Raw genomic sequence first — 19,015 nt, 5'->3', positions numbered from 1 at the left:
GGTAAATAGACTTCTCTATTTATATCCTTTAGTTCAAATTTATTCATGAGAGATTTTTGTACAGATGACCACTTTGCAAATTCATTTGTGATTGATGACCCACCTCTCACAAAAGTATGAAATATAATATTTTGATTATATTAGACCCCACTACTGTATTTTTACAATCTATAGTACTAGGGATAGAATCTCAATCAAGATTGATTGTCATAAACATATGTTTTATCGTAGTTTGTTAAGATCACAATTTGTTTGGATTTGCAGGTGAGATATTCAAATGACTTGTCACTTTGGGATGGTTATATGTAGCCCTAACGCAATATAAGCCATAACATGAGCTCATTTTTATTGTTACAATTTTTTTCATAAGTATAGGTGGCGAAAAGGCGTATAAATGACTAGTCACACATCCAAAGATATCACACAGATAACTAAGACAATATCTATGACAATTAATCAACCAACAAGTAAAAGCAAAGAAAGGAAACATAGAATTTGGTAATCCAAATCAATGAAATACCACCTACATCTAGGGACTGTGTACCTAGGAAAGATAATCCATTAATATCAAAAGTTAAGCAAATTACAACACAGTACTTATCTATGATAACCACTATAGTTACTCCTATAGAGCTCAACTAAATTAGCACCTAGGTTCTTCCTAGATATGAGACTCTCTCTCAAGGAAACTCAGGTTCCCTCTAAGTATGACAATATTGGTGTCTTCACCTCGGCTCCCCGTAGTGAATGTAAGAATCCTCTCACGTAGATATCTTTCCTTGTGATTCAACAAACTCCTTTTGTTGAAAGATCTTAGGCTCACTCTAAGATAGAGAATCTCTTCTCATGTTGATGTTATATGCTCCTTAAGACTAAGAATCCATCATTGATGTCAAATGTTTAGGCTCTTCCTAAAGAGGTGAACTCTTCAATATGTTGCGAACATCGGTATTAAGAACTTTTCAACTGAACAAGATGAGCAAAGAGCAAATGCAATAAAGAACACAACGACCCTATGAAAAACTCTTGCTAAACAAAGTTGCAACTTGCTGAAGAACTAAATGCAGTTTGTACAATAATCACATTCAACTTCTTCAATAAACATATTCGGCAACCCTAAAAAGGTTTCATAATTTGATTTAAATAATCTAATCCATCAAAGGAAATAATATTCGAAAGGAAAATATCAACCACAAACCAAAACAGAAAAATATATAGGAAAATAAAGCGGCAGCATATTTTCATAAATGAAAATATTAGCAGGAAGATCTTATGATGTTAAAATAGCTAAGATGTTAAGATTTTTCATATAACAACATAACAAACTATCACCTTTTAAAAAGATAAAGCCACAACTGAAATCTCCAACAGGTGGAAAACTCAATTGTAATCGCGTTAAAGCTGCTATACATATGGTAATTCCTAATGCAATGAATTGTAAAAGTGTCATAGTGGGATTTGGCTAATCAAAATGTTAGAAATGATACCTTCACGAGGGGTGTGTCATCAATCAAAGAGGCGCTTCTAAAAAAACAGATCATCCATTGATTCATGCCAAGAACTACATGAATTTGAGAATTGCACTTTTACTTTGAAAAATGGATTCTTGCATGAGTATTCTCTCAAATTTTTTCTTAATTTGTTCGCTATGATTTTTTTTAACCAAACAAAAACTTCTAAATCGGGCTATGTGATTTCTCATCCCATGAAAGTGTGTGTGTTAAGGTACAATTTTCCCTTGGACAAGGGAAAATTTGACCTACGAAACGACTTAGATTTAGTTTTAATTTTCTAACATTTATTTCTATTTAATTCTTGTAGTTAAATTTTTCTTTGTTTTTCAAATCAAACTTCATCTTATGGTAGTTCTTGATTCAATAAACGTTATCATAGTCATGAGCTAAATTTCTCTAAGGATACAACAAATGCAAATGCCCTAGAGTCTTTATGACTTAAGTATATTGCACTTCACACCAACTTGTATTATGCAGTCCCTTCAATGAAATTAAAGACAGGAAGTAAATTAAATTGACCATTTAATTTAACAATATAGTAGAGTTCTAGTGTTGAGAAGACTAGAGTGTAAATGAATGTCACAAGGAGATACAAGACTAGGAGGTGAGAAATAGATCAAGGGTTGATTGCCTTAAAAATAAGGGACACATGGGATAAAGAATTTAAAATCGAATTAATTTAAGATTCAATTACCTATAGAAACATTAGATAGTATTCTATTCATGTATATTCCACTATTTCGGTGTACTATGGTTGCCAACTTAAGGCATAGAACCCAAAAAGTTGAAGCATCGTTAGCCTATGTTCGATAACTATTGTTTAAAGTTTTTAATCTAAATTATCGCCCATTCACAACATTCACATCACAATTTGTTCTGATTGTCTTCAATTTCATTAAGTTTACACTATTACTAATTAATCATGTAGGTTCAATACTTGAAATACTCCAAGATTTTCACTTATTCAATAATATAGGCATGTATTTGAACTAATTTACTTAACTAAATCATTTTGTCATTTATTTACTGAATTGACCATCCGTATACAAAAACCCTCACATCCATAACATGTGTGTATTATTAGTATTTTTATTTATTTATAACTTGGATAACTAGATGAAAACCACAACAAATTTTGGTTTCCATCTCTCGAGAAAGGGAAAAATTTAAAGAAAATGTCATGGACACGAGTTTTGATTTTCTTTTATTTTCCCAATACACTTTTAACTCAAAAGTAGTTATCATGTATGTTTGGTTTAAAAATTTGAAAAAAAAAAATATTAAAAAGAATAAACTTTTTTCAAACATGTTTTCTTTATTGAAAACCCAAAATTTAATATTTGAGAAAAAAAAAAGAAAAGAAAAAAGGTTTGAAGCATGAATTCCAAAAACAAGTTTGGATAGAAGTTGAAAGAGAGATATTAATTAGATATGTGTCAGATGGGGTTGGGGGCAACTGAACGTGCACCTCTCTTTGTATTGGAACCACGGATCTCTCTATTCTAAATATCCACTTTCTCCCCATCTCAAAATACTCAATACCACTATTTTCAACATTGAATTACCAATAATATTAATACATTTTTTCTTTTCAAATTTTTCATTTTAATTATGTATATTCAAACAAACCTTTTATGTCCAAAATTTTCCAAATTGATGATAGGAGTAAAAGAAATTTGGATAAGTGAGTTGAATAGACGAATAGATTTTAAAAATATAAGAGAAAGGGCGTTGATCTTTTGTCTTTGATGAAATTCTTTTTTTTTCCTAATCCTTACCTAAGTTAACTTTATTATTTTTTTTTTTAAATTCGCCTTTTGAATAGACAAATTTGATTCCCATAAATTATTTTTAATCATTTATAATTTTTTTAGATGATAAAATTAAAATAGCATTTGTAAAAATAGCAAAAAAAATTTATGATAATAAGATACATTTCACTGCATTTTCTAAATTATAAAAGTAGCAAATTTAAAATCAGATACTCTTTTAATAGCCCTTTAATATATTTAATTACTTGTCAATTTTGTAATATGCAAAAAAAAAAAAAAAACAATGAAACTACTTTTTTCTAAATTTTTTTGTCATCCGATCCAATTTTCCTAATTAAAATATATTATCCTACTATATCTTTATAAACTATAGGATAATTATTTTAAATGACAAAACTATGGAGAATAATTTTAAATATAGCAAAATTTCGCAGTCAATCAATAATGATTTAACTTGGACAAGTAATATCAAAATAAAGATTGAGCGACAAATATGAATGATCTGAATCTTAGGAATTTTGTACAAATGTTTAAAATGTTGTTTGATCTTAGATTTTAAAATGTTAGTTAATTATATGTTGGCGTCAAAATCCATTCTTTTGGGGATGATAAAATAAAATATATGACTTTCAAATTTGTAATACAATAGTTTTATGTTAGTTGAGTTATGTTCGTATTGACACTTAATCTAAATAGAACCATCGTTATCTTTTTTAAAATAAAAAATTTATTTTTCTATTGATAAAAATTATAAGATGGCATATTGTTATAATTGTAAAGATTATGATAATGGTAGATTTAAAATGATAGTATATATTATTTCTTAAAGCACGATAAAACTAAATAGCTTTAAGACAGAAAAACTAAACGGACAAAAGTTTATAAACGTACCGATTATGAACTGTTTAATCTTTAGACAAAATAGACACAATTATTAAAAGTCAGACTTTAAAGTTCTTTTTCTTTTTCTTTTTCTTTTTTCTTTTTAAAATTATTTTTTCTTTTTTCTAAAAAAAATACTATATTTCATGGTAGCAAAATAATATACCAATTAAATTTAGGTAAGTTAGAAATAAATTTTAACTATATCCTTGAATATCAAGGCTGCATTCTCAAATATAGTTTAATGTACCCAATAGAGTTCTATCACTGTTTGTCGTCGTAAAATCTAAAATTTTATCATATTCTATTAATATTTTAAGGAAAATTTTCATTTACAATAATTTTTTAATATTAAATATCAAATATTTTTACTTTTCTATTAAGATTTAAAATTGTTCAAAAAAAATATTTTTCCATTCAAATTAAAGATGAAAATTTATAAGTATCATAAGTTGATGTAAAAAAACTGTGTGACATATATGATATTGTTTACGATAATATTAGATATTATATTAAATTTATCCTACTCACTAGCTTAAGTTTTTTAGTCAACGGGTGATTTAAGTATCAAACTTTTCAAGATGTTTTGGGTTCAAGTTCCTGCAACATTAGTTTCATTCCCGATTAATGTTTTTTCCATTTGTTGGATCTTTTTAGTATTTCAAGTCCACAAGTGAAGGGAGCATTATATTATGATAAATAGCTTTTAGGTCAACTAATAATTTAAAAATAATGTAAATATTATGATAAATAGTTTTTGAGTCGATTGATAATTTAAAAAATAATGTCATATAAATATTATTGTGATCACTTTTGTTGATGTAAGAATATGTCTTTAAAATCATTACATACTTACACAATCAAATTTTTATATATGACTGTATGAGAATTATGCTATAACTTATCAGTTTATATTTTACATACTAACTATTACATCAGTTTATATTTTATTTTAGAGAGAAGAACTCCTAAATTTAATACAAATCTATTCTAGAATCTAAGATTCATGAATATCATGTATTTAAATATTCATTGAATGGAAAAGAATCTAAAACAAGCATGAATGAGAAAAAAAATCATTGAGTTTTATTATTTGTAAAAAAGGGAAAAAGAAAAAAAAAAACCTCACATTCTTCTGCTAGATATCTGGAAACTATAGTAGAAATCCATTAATTCCAAATAAAAATTAAAAAGGTCAAAAAAACACCTCTTGTTTTTAAACTTTGTTATCTAACAATCTAGTCATCGAACTTTCAAATTCATAACAAGTTAGCCCCCAACATAAACAAATTTCATCAAAATTTGTCATCCCATTTTTACTATTTTATGACGTTAACATTATATTTTATAAAGTTATCAAGTCCCTAATTAGTTTATTGATTTATTTACGAAGAAATTTTGTTAAAATTTCACTCATTTCTACGATAAGGATTAAATCGTTACAAATTTTAAAGTTCAAAGACTAAATTGTTACCTAATAAAGTATATTGACTAAATTGTTACAAATTGTTACAAATTTTGCTGAATGATCAAAGCAATTGACTAATAAAAAATAAGGTTTAAATACTATTTTAGTTTGTATATGGTTAGTTTTTGTTCATTTTAGTTCTTAAACTTGTAAAATGTTCATTTTGATTATTTTTAAATTTGGTTTTCTATTTTTGAAATATTTATTTTGATCTTTGTCCTTTAAAAGAAATGTCCATTGTTGCAATTTGATTTTCATTTTTATTTTATCCTTAAGAGATCAATATGATCACTGAATCAAAAAGTTAAAAGTACAAAGATCAAAATGAAGATTTTGAGAGTACATGAATGAAATTAAAACAACAAATAATGACAACAACAAATAAATATGTCCTTGCTAAAAATATATGGACCAACAACAAATATTTCAAAAAAGCATGAACCAAATTCAAAAGTATATAAGAGAAAAAAGAAAAATTACTTGGGAAAGTAGAAAAAGTTTGAGTCGTATTTGCAAGGAGAAATGAAGCATAATTGAACCCCAACCAAAAAACAACAACAATCACACTCAGCTTATTGTGTCTTATTAGAGATATGCATCCCAAAGAGCCAAAACCCACTTCCCTCCTCCTTCTCTCTTTCCATGGCCTTCACTTTTACCAATCCCCTTGTTTGTTTAGTTCACATGGGTATGGGAGGAGCTTATGGGAGAGAGAGAGAGAAAAAAAGACAACTACTGTAGTGGGAGAAAGCAATTCTACTGAGCATCCCCACTATAAGCTCCTGTCCCAATAAAAACCACACCCCCATTTCTTTTCTCTCTTCTTCCTCCTTTTCTTCTTCCTCTAATTTGTTATTGTTACCCCTCACAGGTATTTCTTCTTTCTTTTGGATCTCGATTTCATGGTGTTTTTCTCTGATTTTTTGTTCACCCATTTTGGGGTTACCTAAACAAACCCCATTCTTCTCTTTCTCTTTGGGGGGTTTTGAAGCTTTTAGTTTAACATCTTGATTCTCTCTCTTTTATGCCTTTGTTTTTTTAGTATCAAAAGCTACATAAGAAGAATACTTTACTTTCCCCCTTTTTCTTCTTCTTTTTCTCTGTTTTGTTGTTATTGTTGTTGTTGGTGGGTTTGAAACTTAAATGCTTTAACTCGAACACACACTTTGTTGTTTTTTGAAGTTTGTTTTAGGTGATGATGGATGATTATGAAGCAACAAGAATTGTTTTTTCAAGGCTTCAAAATCTTGACCCTGAAAATGCTTCAAAGATTATGGGGCTTCTTCTTCTTCAAGACCAAAGTGAAAAAGAAATGATTAGATTAGCTTTTGGCCCTGAACCTTTACTCCATTCCATCATTCTCAAAGCTAGAAATGAATTGAACTTCAACCCTTCCTCTGCTTCTTCTTCTTCTTCTTCTTCTTCTTCTACTTCATCATCTTCTTCTTCTTCTTTAAGACATAAACTCAATCTCCCATCTCTTGAAATTCCACTTCCAAATCATTCTTTTCCAAACCCAGATGATGAATTTCTCATCACACCTACCAATAACAACAATAATCCCAAACCTTTTTACAACACCAATGGAGGAGGAGTTGGAGCAGGAGGTGATTTTGTAGATGAGTTTCAGTTTCAAGATCATCATCATCAACATCAACACCAGCATCAGCATCAGCATCATCTCTCTTTCCTTACAGATTGCTCTGTTAATGAAAACCCAGATTTCTTCTACCCTGCCCCGGCAAGTCCGGTCGGCGGAAATTGGCCGGAGGATGGGGGTTTGGGGCTTGGATGGAGGCCGTGCCTTTACTATGCTAAAGGGTTTTGTAAGAATGGAAGTGGGTGTAGGTTTTTTCACTCCGGTGACGGTGGAAGGACGGAGATAGTTGAAGAGTGTAATGATGTGGTTCTTCTCCGGTCGAATTCCGGTGTGCAGCAGAGAATGGGAGTGGGATCTGTTAATGGCTTTTTTCCTTATTCGCCGACAGCGGCTTCTGAAATGCTTCTTCAGCAGCAGCAAAACGAAATGCGAAGGTATTCGTATTTTCGCCATTTCTTTTCCTTTAATTACTAAATTATATATATAATTCTTTATTTTTGTTTAATTGCATATTTAGTCCATACCTTTCCAAATTTTGTAATTTAACTTAATTCTTTCTCTTTTTTTCTACTTTTTATTTTAGTTTTTAGCCGAAATTACATATAACCAAATAATTTGTGTTTGAATATAATGGATCTTTAACTTTTTAATTTTGTGTTCCAGATTATTTTATTTAATTGACATTTTAAAAATTGTTACTTATTTACTACGCATAAAATTAAATTAAAGTAATAAAGTTTTATTAGGCATAAAAAATTAATAAAGTTTTAAAATTTTTTAATATGAAAACTTATACGAAACAAAATTAAAACAATAACCTATTTGGTTAAAGTTTCAAGTGAAATTAAAATTGAAAATTTGTGTCACTTTCTTTTTCTTTTAGTAATTTTTTTCAATTAATGTATTTGATCATTTTCTTTCTTTCTTTCCTTTTTTTTCTTTTTTAAATGTAAAATGTCATTTTAAGAATTTGGTAATTCTAAAATAAAATGATAATTGAAAATCACGAAATGGTAATGCAGAGCGGTGGCGGGTTTATCGATGGGGGAGGAATCGAACAACTCAGGGAGATTCCGGCTAGAAAGAAGTGATTTTTCGGGCGGAGGAATGGGGAATCCGGCAGCCAGACAAATTTACTTAACATTCCCAGCAGAGAGCTGTTTCAAAGAGGAAGATGTGTCCAAATATTTCAGGTTCTTCTAATTTCTACCATTTTTGTAATAATTTTATTTAGGTTCTTCTGTTGGAAAGAAATTAAATAAATAAAAAAAAAGCACAATTTCTATTTTAGACCCATTTCAAATGTATTTCCGTATTTTGTTTTGAAAAAAATATAAGATGTCGGATTTCACAAATTTTCATCAAAAAATAAAAAATATGTGTTATGCTTTCGTTTTTAGTTTTGTGTTTTTGAAATTTCTGCTGGTTTCTTCTCAATTTTGTTTTTCACATTTCTTTAAAATCATTTTAATTTTTAGGTTTGAAAAGCAGAATTTAAAAACTACTTTTTCTAACCAAATTTCAAAAGTAGAACAATTTTTTTGAAACCTGCTTCTTTTTTTTTTTTTTTTTTTTTTTTTCTAGTTTTCAAAACTTGAGTTGGTTTTTGAAAGCATAGGTTGAAATTTGATATGAATATATACTCATATATATAGAGGTGAAAGTAGTTTTTAAATGTATGTATGCACATATATATATATAAGAGAAATAAGCTTAAATTTCATAAACCAAAAAGTAAAATGCAAGGCCTCGTTTGATATTTTTGTTTTCTTTTTTGAAAATTTATCCTATTTCTCTCATTTTTTTACATAGGTTAACATCTTTTTAAGTACAAGAACTAAAATCTTAGTCAAATTATATATATATTTACAGGCATACATGAATGCATACGTTTTTTAGTTCTCAAAGTTCGGTTTGGTTTTTGAAAACATTGGTGGAGATAGTTATCTAATAGAACTAAGGTTCTCGTAGGTAATCATTTGATTTTTGGTTTTTGAAAATTTGTCTGTTTCACACAATTGCTTGATCATGATTTTCTTATTTTCTATGCAAACAATAGGAATTCTTAACCAAATCACACAGACAAATATAGTTTTGAAAACTACATTTTTAAGTTTTCCAATTTTGGTTTAGATTTTGAGAACCCTCCTAAAATATAGACAACAAAACATACAAATCAATAGATGAAAGTGATGTTATAGACTGAATACTAAGAAACAAAATGGTTTGCGAAACGACCCTAAATTGTTATGAAGAAGCTTGACTTGGATTTTAAAAACATGTGGACAATAAAATGAAAAAGATTAACTAGTGAAAATAATGCTGATAGGCTTGCTTTTTCAACAACCAAATGATTATCAAACATATTGCAGTTACATTCATTTCAAAACATTATTGCCAATTATATATCATATTTCAAATAGTAGGATTTTTTTTTTCTTTTTCTTTTGGAAGTTTAATGATTCTAACGTGAGAATTTATTATACATGTAGTATTTATGGACCAGTTCAAGACGTGAGAATCCCATATCAGCAAAAGAGGATGTTTGGATTCGTAACTTTTGTATATGCGGAAACTGTTAAGCTTATCTTGGCTAAGGGGAACCCTCATTTTGTATGTGATTCTCGTGTTCTAGTTAAGCCTTACAAGGAGAAGGGCAAAGTCCCTGACAAGTTCAGGTTTTGTTATTTCTCTGTTGATATTACTTATGGCACTTTTTTTTTTTATTGTCAAAACCACTTTCCACTCACCCCCGTCTTGTTTGTGAATGATTCCAGAAGTTCAAATATAAGTGCTTTGTGAGTAAATACTTGTAGAGTGCTTCTGAAACTATTAGAAAAACGTCATTTTAGCAAAGTATTGAGTAAATACTCAATATGTACCTTCCCACACAAAACTTTTTTTTTCTAAAGGATTTTTTTTGGTGGAAAACGTGATTTTTGGTCCTAAACAATGCCTAAATCTTTCTTTAGTCATACTCTCTCTTGTGTTTATTGTATTTTGATTCCTAAAATTACTTAGCTTGCCTTTCTTTTTTCTAGTCCCTTTTACCTGTCCAATTGAAATCTTATATTTAAACTATAATTAGGAAACAACAACAAATGGAAAGGGGAGACTTCTCACCTTGTGGTCCTCCTACTGGTATTGATTCTAGAGATCTTCATGATCTCCATCATGGTAAGAAATCAATTCTCTCTCAGTGAAATTTTGTTTGTTACAACGTGCAAATTAGTTGGTCCAATTAAGGATGATCTTATACACTCGAATGCTTTACAGTCATCTCCTAAACTTAAATGTATAGGAATTTGGAAGTATCATGTTCAAGGGTTCGCTTAGTAATGTTCTAGACTCTTTATTTTGTTTCTCATTTTATAAGCACTATTAAGAGGATGAAGTTGGTCTAATTATTAAAATGATGAAGTTATAAACTCAAATGCTTTACAGTCATGTCCTAAACTCAAAAGTATAGGAATTCTAAAGTCTCATGTTCAAGGGTTTGTTTAGTAATGTTCTCAACCTTTTATTCTGTCTCATTTTATGAGTGTTGTTAAAAGGATGAGGTTGATAGTATTATTTAAATCATGAAGTTACAAAATCAAATGCTTTATAGTCATGTCCTAAATTCAAACGTATAGAAATTCTAAAGTCTCACGTTTAAGAATTTGGCACTATCTAGCAGAGGACTTGGAATGAGAAACATAATCCAAAATTTATTAACAATTATTTCTATAAAAATGGGAAACAAGAAATGGATAATAGGAAGCAAGAACATAATTAAAGGAGCCTCAAGTTTAGCTGCAAAAGTCTCTCGAAAAGTCGACTTCGTAACTTGTTTTAAAATGCAGGTGCAAGAATGTATTACAACAGTCAAGACATGCTGTGGAGGAGGAAACTAGAGGAACAAGCTGATTTGCAACAAGCTCTTGAACTTCAAGCTTTAAGAGTAATGAGTTTGCAATTAGCTGATGTCAAAAAACCTCTACATCATCACACTCCTCTTTCAACATGTAGCCCTATTCCTTCTCCCATTCCTTCTCCCAATCCCTTCAATCAAACTCTTTTCCATTCAATTCCTACCAACTCACAACTTCTCCAAGGTACATTTTCTCTCTATGTTGCATAGGGAAGTTTGAATTTCATAAGTTTTTCATTCTAGCTATAATAATCCACCTGTCCTTTGTAGAGAACGGGTCGAGCCACTTGCCCGAGATTCGTGTCGAGCCTCAAGTGATGAACAATTTTGATTTGACAGCTGATACTGATAGTAGCAATGGCAAGGAAACTGACTTGCAAGAAACTAGGTACTAAAAGGTTCTATGTTAAAAAACATTTTTGGTTTTAAAACTTTCATGAAGTACCAATTTTGTTGTTAAACTTGATAAAAATTTAGTCCCTTTTATCAAAAAAAAAAAAAAAAAAAAAAAAAAAAAAAAAAAAAAAAGAAAGAAAGAAAAGAAAAAGAAAAAAGAAAAAATTATAATGTAGTCTTGTCTCCTTGAACTTTAATAAGTAAGAATTAGGCCTTGTACTTCAGAATTTGTGACAATTAAATCTGTCTTGAATGGTGTAATTTAAGGAAATTTCTTGCACGTGTAGATTATTAAACTGGTTGGAATCAAAATTATTTATAAAGTATAAAAACTAAATTGCATGATAAACATTGTCACTTCATTTTGATGAAACTTTTCATGATGGATTAAATTGTTGACCATGGTTAAAATTTAAAGTACATGGATTAAATCGTTACTAACCAAATTGGTGATAAAAATGTTTTTTAACCTAAGGTTCTATTTGGTGGTGGTTATCTTTTTTATAAAAGAAGCAAAAATGTGCTGAAGAAAGATCTTAAGATTTTTCATTGACATTTCTTAGCTGATCAGAAGTAAGGGCTCTTAAAATTGCAGTTTTGATCGTTTTTCTTATTTTATAGTTTGGAGCATAATCTTCCTGACAGTCCCTTCGCCTCTGCTTCTTACACACCAAGCGTTGTTGAGGCCGACGAGTCAGATGCCTCGACCGACAATCATTCTGCAGCTTCGTCCTTCATTCCGACATCAAACCTTACCGCACCACCCTTCAAGTCTTTCAACTGCCAGTAAGGCCTTTTTTCTTGCTTTGATCCTCTTAACAATATATCTCTCATTTCTTGCAGATGACGAGATCTGTGTATCAATGTCAGGTACTCTTCTGGCCATGGAGCCATTGGATTGTATGCAAACACGGGTGGACCGACATGCAGAGTTGGAATTTAGCTTCCCCTTTAGCTCAGCTTGTAAGTTCTTCCTTAAACATTCCTCAGTCTGCAAGTTTTGTTTTTGTTCTAAACCATATCGTTGTCTTGTACAGAAATTTCAAGAAGTGTTGCCATAATCACCAAAGGACCTGAGAATCACCATAACGATAGTATTTATTTAAAATAACAAAAAATCATAGGTATGTTAAAGTCTCTAGATGGAGCCACTGAACGAAGTTCTCGACAAAAAGAAAACTCTTGCCTGTCTGTTAGAGTTGGCGTTCTTTCGTTCAGTTCATCCTGGGAAGTCTCCCGACAAATGTGAAAATGGGAGGTCATCCTTCTATGAAGATTGTTGTTGTTGTAGTAGTAGGAGCTAGCTAGTTTTAGCTTTCAATTTAATTAGTGTTAGTTGAAGTGAAGACAGAAGTAAAAGAGATGAGGAGAAGAAACAGTAAAAGGAGTGTAAAATGGCAAAGAGAGACATTGGATTGTTTTGGCTGGTTTGGGCATTGTAATTCTCTTGCCAATGTAAATCTTACAAGCGGAATTCAAGAAAGCCAACATGTTCAAACTTCAGTCTTCTTTGTATATCAAAAAGTGTTGATTAAATGATAGTAGGCCTTTATATATATTGCTCAATTGAAATTTGATCATTATTTATGATTTGTTTACTTTATTCTGATTACAGTAAATGATAAAATTGTTCTGAATATATTGGCAAAAAAAAATTAGAATATGAAAATTTAGTTTATTTTCTATATTTGAAAATGAGTCTTAAAGATTTATTCTATTCTTTTGAAAAGGAAAAAAAAAGAGTACTTTGTGTACAATTCTTTCGAGGTATTTTATTTGAGGTATTTTATTTGATTTATGGGATTCTAATGGTAGGATGAGCTCTCAACTATTGCTTGATGTAGTGTTTAAAATATAATTAAAATATAATTTTTAGAGTTATTTTATTTAGCTTATTTGAGTTGGATTAAGTTGGTAAAATATATTAACTTAATATTTGTTTCACTAACTTTTAAGTGTTGGTGGAGTTGGGTTGATGAAGTATATCCTCTCACCCTAATTATCCCTCCGTCTAAGGTTCAATATTTTCAATGGGTTCATTTGTCGGTGTTGTTAGTTAATGGTCTCACCTACTTTATTTTATCACGACCAAATTACTTATTTAATTGGTTATGGAGTTGTAAAGAATTCATGGTCTCACGGTTGGTTAGGATTAATTAATTAATTGGTTAGTAAATTAATTAATTAGTTATGGAGTTTTGTGAGGGAGTTGGTAAAGAATTTGTTAAGATTTTCTTTTCCAGATGGTCTCACGTGTGGTCAGGATTTATTCCGTAAAATTTTGTGTGAAAAGTTATACTGTTTTTTGAAGAAAGGAAGAAAAAGTAAAAAAGCTTTTTTGATGGTGAATTTTTCGTAGTGTTCTTCATGGAAAATAATACAAAAAACTGATAGAAGAATCATCAAGTTATTCAGGGTTTGAGTTGAATACATCATCTATAAATCTGACATTAAGGGGGAGATATTCTGTCCTTCTTATGAGTTATGGCTATTATGTTCTTACATATTTAGTTTTGTTGAATCAGTTCTAGGACAGCACGGTGATAAATGTGCAGAGTGTTGTACCTCCAGTCAGTATTCAACAATTGTTACATGCATAATATATAAATTAAAATCTTCTATCCAGGGCAAACAACCTCCCAGATGTAGATGCGTATTCATCGAACTGGGTTAACAAATGTTGATATGTTGTTTGTTTCCTTTCATGTTACTCTATTTTCATTGTTTGTGCACAACTGTCGTCGTTACAACTGTTATACTTATCTAAGAACCGTCCATTTATCAGGTGCCTATGACCACTAGTTTTGCATGGCTAACTTTGATGACTAATCTTGAACTCTGGCAACCACCTTTGATGACAAAATTGAGCAGCAAGCTCTGACGACCACCTTTGTGTGGCCAACTTCGAGCTTTGATAACCACCTATGACTATAGACTCCAACAAAAACCACCTTTAATAATCAACCTCAACAACCACTTCTATGCGACCAACTTTGGCTCCAACAACCACATTTGATTCTAAACTCTGACAAAAAAAAAAAAAAAACACCTTTGATGATCAACCATAATGACAACTACCTCTAACGACCAATACCAACATTTCTTTCAGGATCAGTCGCGGTCTTACAAACTCTACCGATAGTATGGACGAATCTGTTACTTCATAGAAATGTGTAAAAGATGCTAGCCGCACTTAAAAGCCGAGTACTCTACCATTGAGTTAGCAACCCCAAAATATGAAAAAAATTTCTGTGTAGATACAATCGGAATCAAAATAACAAAAGAAATGAAATTAGATGACGTAATCAAAATATTGCAATAAAAAAAACTTCTTATATCACTTACACAAAAGTAATTTTTTGTATCAACCTTAGGCGACCAACTATAGTGAAGACCACCTGTAACGATCAACTTTAGAGACTAACCACTAACTTTGTTGTTTATCCTCGATGACGAACTTTATTGACCAACTCGACCAAAAACAAACAAAACAAAAATAACAAATACCAATATATATATATAATGGATATTTATAATATGATGATCCTCAAATTTTGGAGGAATTAATATGGAGTTGTTAAAGTGTGGAAGGGTGGTGACATTTCATTGCTGGCTAAGATGATGAAGTAGGTTCAATTCAAAAAATCTGGTGACAAGAAAAATACAAAGCAACAATAGTAGAAAAGGAAAAGAAAAATGATGAGAAAATTAATTCATGGAGTCAAATTAGGAGCTAACATTAAGAAAATGAACAGTATTGATTTATTTGTAATTTTAATTGGTCTAGGTATATACTTTCGACCATAAGATAAGTTTGATATTTTCATATTTTCATGAGTTTGGTATTAAGATGAGGTAAATCAATATATCTATTTATGTATAAAAAAACAAAATCTATGAAACATAAAAAGTAAGAGTTGAAAGGTCACTAATATAAATATAATATGAATAATAGATAATTTTACTTATTCGAAAAGAACAAAATATTTATTTCCCTGTTGAAATTTAGTTTCTGAATTTTTTGTTTTCATAATTTTTCCAAAAATATTTATAAAAATCGACAAACTATTGATATTTCTATTAAAATTTCTTTAAAACTAAGATCTCAATATTTTAATTGACATCATTGCTCACTTGAGAGTTCCTTTTTATTTATTTATTTGATAATTTGTGGAGTGTTGAACTCTACCCTCGAGGTGATAATACATATTTGATGTCACTAAATTATGCTCTTTTTGGGCGAATCTTCCACATCCTTACTTAAATGCTTGAACTAAAAATAAAGTGTAAAAATTGGGTGAATAGGTCAAAGTGAGTTTAGCTTATCAAAAATTAGCATCATGTTCTATTCGAGATGTGAGAAGTTTGTTCACTCATCCTCATAATTATTGTATTAAGAAAATAACATGAATTGTCTCATCATGATTGTTATTAAACTATAATGAGCCTACTACCATTTTACCTATAATTTTTTACGGTGAAAATTAAATCTCAAACTTTAGTAAATGAAAATTTTATACAACCTCGATGGTAGGAAACAAAGATTTAAGCTGAAAAATTGGACCATTAACTCTTTTTTATATCCATATTTTTTTAATCTCTTTTTGTAAATCAGAAGTGATTCGTCATTTTAATAAACTAAATATATTAAAGTATTAAATCTTTTTTACAAAGATAGTAAAAAGTCTCTGCCTATCGATCTCTAAAGATGTCTAACAGTATCTATTATTGTTTATACCGCAACTAAAATTTGTTATATTTATAAAGAGTTCGACTCATATTTTGTTCTATTTGAAAACACCTTTTGATGATTTTCATGAAAAAATTATTACCATGAGAAAATCAGTATATAATTTTCTTTTGTAAAATCTATAATAAACCAGCGATATGACTAAATCTAAGGTTTATTTAAAACCTATAAACTAAAATTGGATATTTAAAAGTAGCATTAAAATTAAAATTGAACAAAGCTAAGTATAAAAGACAAAAAAAAAAAAAAATGATATTCTTATAAAATCCGACTAGAGAGAGATAGATGAGAAGATATCGAGTTAAAGAAATATGGTTAAAAATAATAATAATAAAAGGTAGCTATTATTAACTTTTTTTTAATGCCATATGCTTTTAAAAGAGGTCTTTTCAAAATTATAATAAAACGACAAAATATTTACACTGTATAGAACAATTTTGAAAACGAAAAAAGTTTATAGGCCCGCTATGAAAAATATCAAAAATGTCCCGTCAACCATGCCGTCAACAACGCGTACGTAATATATTTAGTACACGATTGTTTAGATTTGTCTATTGTTTGGTACACGATCATTTAATTTGGTTATATTATCGTTTAGGTTCAAATCTAAACTGACTTTTTTTCAATTACACAATCGTTTACCTTTTTGACACGATCGTTTATATTTGGCTACTCTAGTCTAAATGATTTTTCTCAAGATTCTTTATCCACGTTCTTTTAAATTTTGCTATTTTTTGTACACGGTTGTTTAGATTTGGGGTAGCCAAATCTAAACGACGTTTTTTTCCAAATCTATTATATTTATATTTAGTGCACGATATTGCGAACAACCAAATAAAAGTTTGAAAAAAATAGATTTTTTATATTTGATACACAATCTTAAACCAAATAACAGTTTGAAAAAAAAGAAGAGGAAAAGAAGAAAGATGATGGAAAGAAAGACAATAAAATTGAGAGATGATAAGATTCACAGACGAAGAGGTGAAGAAAGACGGAGAAGAAAGACGATAAAAGGGAAGGACAAACATGAAATATTTAAAAAATGGTTAACTATATGAGGTTTATTACATGCCTAAATATTTACCCATTTATTATATTCATGAAAGTTTCCCATTTTAAAACCTATTTTCTTTTTTTTTTAAAAAAAAAAATTATAGAAGTTGTTTTAAATCAAAAAACTATTAAAAATATTTCTAGATATAACAAAAATTTATAGTCTATAAATAACATAGGGAATAGTGAGACATTGATAGACATCTATTAGCATCTATTATCATATCTATTAGTGAAATTTTGCTATATTTGTAAGTATTTTAATTTATTTTATTATATTAATTTGAAAACAAAACACTACCAAAATTTAAAGATCTAAAGAAATAGAAAGATTAATCATAAAAAAAAGTATTATTTTTTAATATATTATTAATATTATAAAGTTAAATAGATAAAATACTTTTTTTTAATATATTAAATAGATAAAATACTTTTTTTAATATATTATTAATATTATAAAATTAAATAGATAAAATTCAACGTCCTTCCCGACACTTTCAAAGTTAGAAGTTCAATTAATATTTAGGATACGATTAGAATTAGTTAATTAAAATTAAACTAAATATAGTTCAATTAATATAAAATATGTGTATCTCTGCATAAATCCTTTCGTACTTGTATTATTCAACTAAAAGTATAAATATGAATAGTTAGATATAATGAAACTATGTATAATACAAACAAATAGACAATGTCAGATGGTACGTTTTGAATAGTGGCAGTAAATGGTGTTCACTAAATAATGTCACAATGTAGTAATGGTTGCAGCAACTAATGCAAAGAGATTGTAGAGCCTTGTCAACTCATAAATGAATAGTATGTTACATGAAAATTAATAATAGTTTCAATAATGTGTTACAAGAATACCAAAGTAATAGTTGGTAATAAGTTGTTAAAGACTTGTCAACTCATAGGGCATAATCATGGAAAACACAACATAACCTTTAGTAAGGATGAGATTTTATTTTTCCATAAGCCAATTTCTTTCTTCTTTTTCGCAATGTATTTCTCAGTCTTGCTCTCGTCCCCTTCTTAATTTTTTTTTATTATTTAACCAATTAAATTTTATCAAGATTAAACCCAGAAATTCATCGACTTTAAACAATGACAAATATTTATCCCTAAAAGAAAAAACATTAATAATAATTCACAAAATTCATCCCTCGTGACAGAAATATATGTATTACTATTAATATATATGTAACTGGGGTTGGGACAAGTTAACTTGAAAAAAAATTTATTGTGAACCCGTGACCTAAATCAACCCAACGATAATAGAAGAAATTTAACCCAATTCATCCCAACAACAAAACCAACTCAATCTGATCCTTACAATTTTAGGTTTGAATATATATTCTTAGTTGTTTGAGTTTTTAAATTATTAGAACACTCACGACACATGTTTATGTCACATAGACGCCTCACACCAACATTCAAATATGTATAACACTCGAACAAGAAACAAAATATAAGCTTAAGTATTGAGACACTTACATCACACAGATCGTTGGTGCATATTTAACACACTTTAACAACAAACAATATCTCATGGGTTATAACTCGATCATCCAAATAAGGTGTTCATGACTCATGGCATGAGATATATATAACATTTGGTCATATAGACATATCATACAAATAAGTTGTACATATCTCATATAGCTCAC

General features: G+C 29.2%; 1 protein-coding gene across 2 annotated transcripts; it reads left to right on the top strand.

Moving 5' to 3' along the window:
* The first annotated feature begins 6,214 nt into the window (after positions 1-6,214).
* On the top strand, positions 6,215-13,101 carry LOC103501343 (zinc finger CCCH domain-containing protein 53-like). 2 transcript variants are annotated; one of them, XM_008464895.3, is made up of 10 exons: positions 6,215-6,507; positions 6,819-7,670; positions 8,259-8,429; positions 9,729-9,914; positions 10,325-10,413; positions 11,082-11,333; positions 11,420-11,537; positions 12,167-12,331; positions 12,416-12,508; positions 12,583-13,101. In XM_008464895.3, the coding sequence occupies exons 2-9, from the start codon at positions 6,832-6,834 to the stop codon at positions 12,486-12,488; spliced, it is 1,893 nt and encodes a 630-aa protein (XP_008463117.2). In that variant the 5' UTR covers positions 6,215-6,507; positions 6,819-6,831; the 3' UTR covers positions 12,489-12,508; positions 12,583-13,101. The 2 variants fall into 2 exon arrangements, with proteins under 2 accessions (XP_008463117.2, XP_016902984.2); XM_017047495.2 differs by having other exon boundaries at positions 6,227-6,507; positions 6,829-7,670.
* Positions 13,102-19,015: the final 5,914 nt, after the last annotated feature.

Source organism: Cucumis melo, chromosome 9, assembly GCF_025177605.1.
Source record: "Cucumis melo cultivar AY chromosome 9, USDA_Cmelo_AY_1.0, whole genome shotgun sequence".
Classification (NCBI taxonomy): domain Eukaryota; kingdom Viridiplantae; phylum Streptophyta; class Magnoliopsida; order Cucurbitales; family Cucurbitaceae; genus Cucumis; species Cucumis melo.
Note: the sequence above shows the minus strand (reverse complement) of the source record. Positions and strands in the feature narration are given on the sequence as shown.

Coding starts and splice junctions, on each gene's coding strand:
- LOC103501343 (XM_008464895.3), top strand. CDS start 6,832: ATGATGGATGATTATGAAGCAACAAGAATTGTTTTTTCAAGGCTTCAA. Junction 10,414..11,081: donor TCTTCATGATCTCCATCATG/GTAAGAAATCAA, acceptor TTTAAAATGCAG/GTGCAAGAATGTATTACAAC. Junction 12,332..12,415: donor TTCAAGTCTTTCAACTGCCA/GTAAGGCCTTTT, acceptor TATCAATGTCAG/GTACTCTTCTGGCCATGGAG.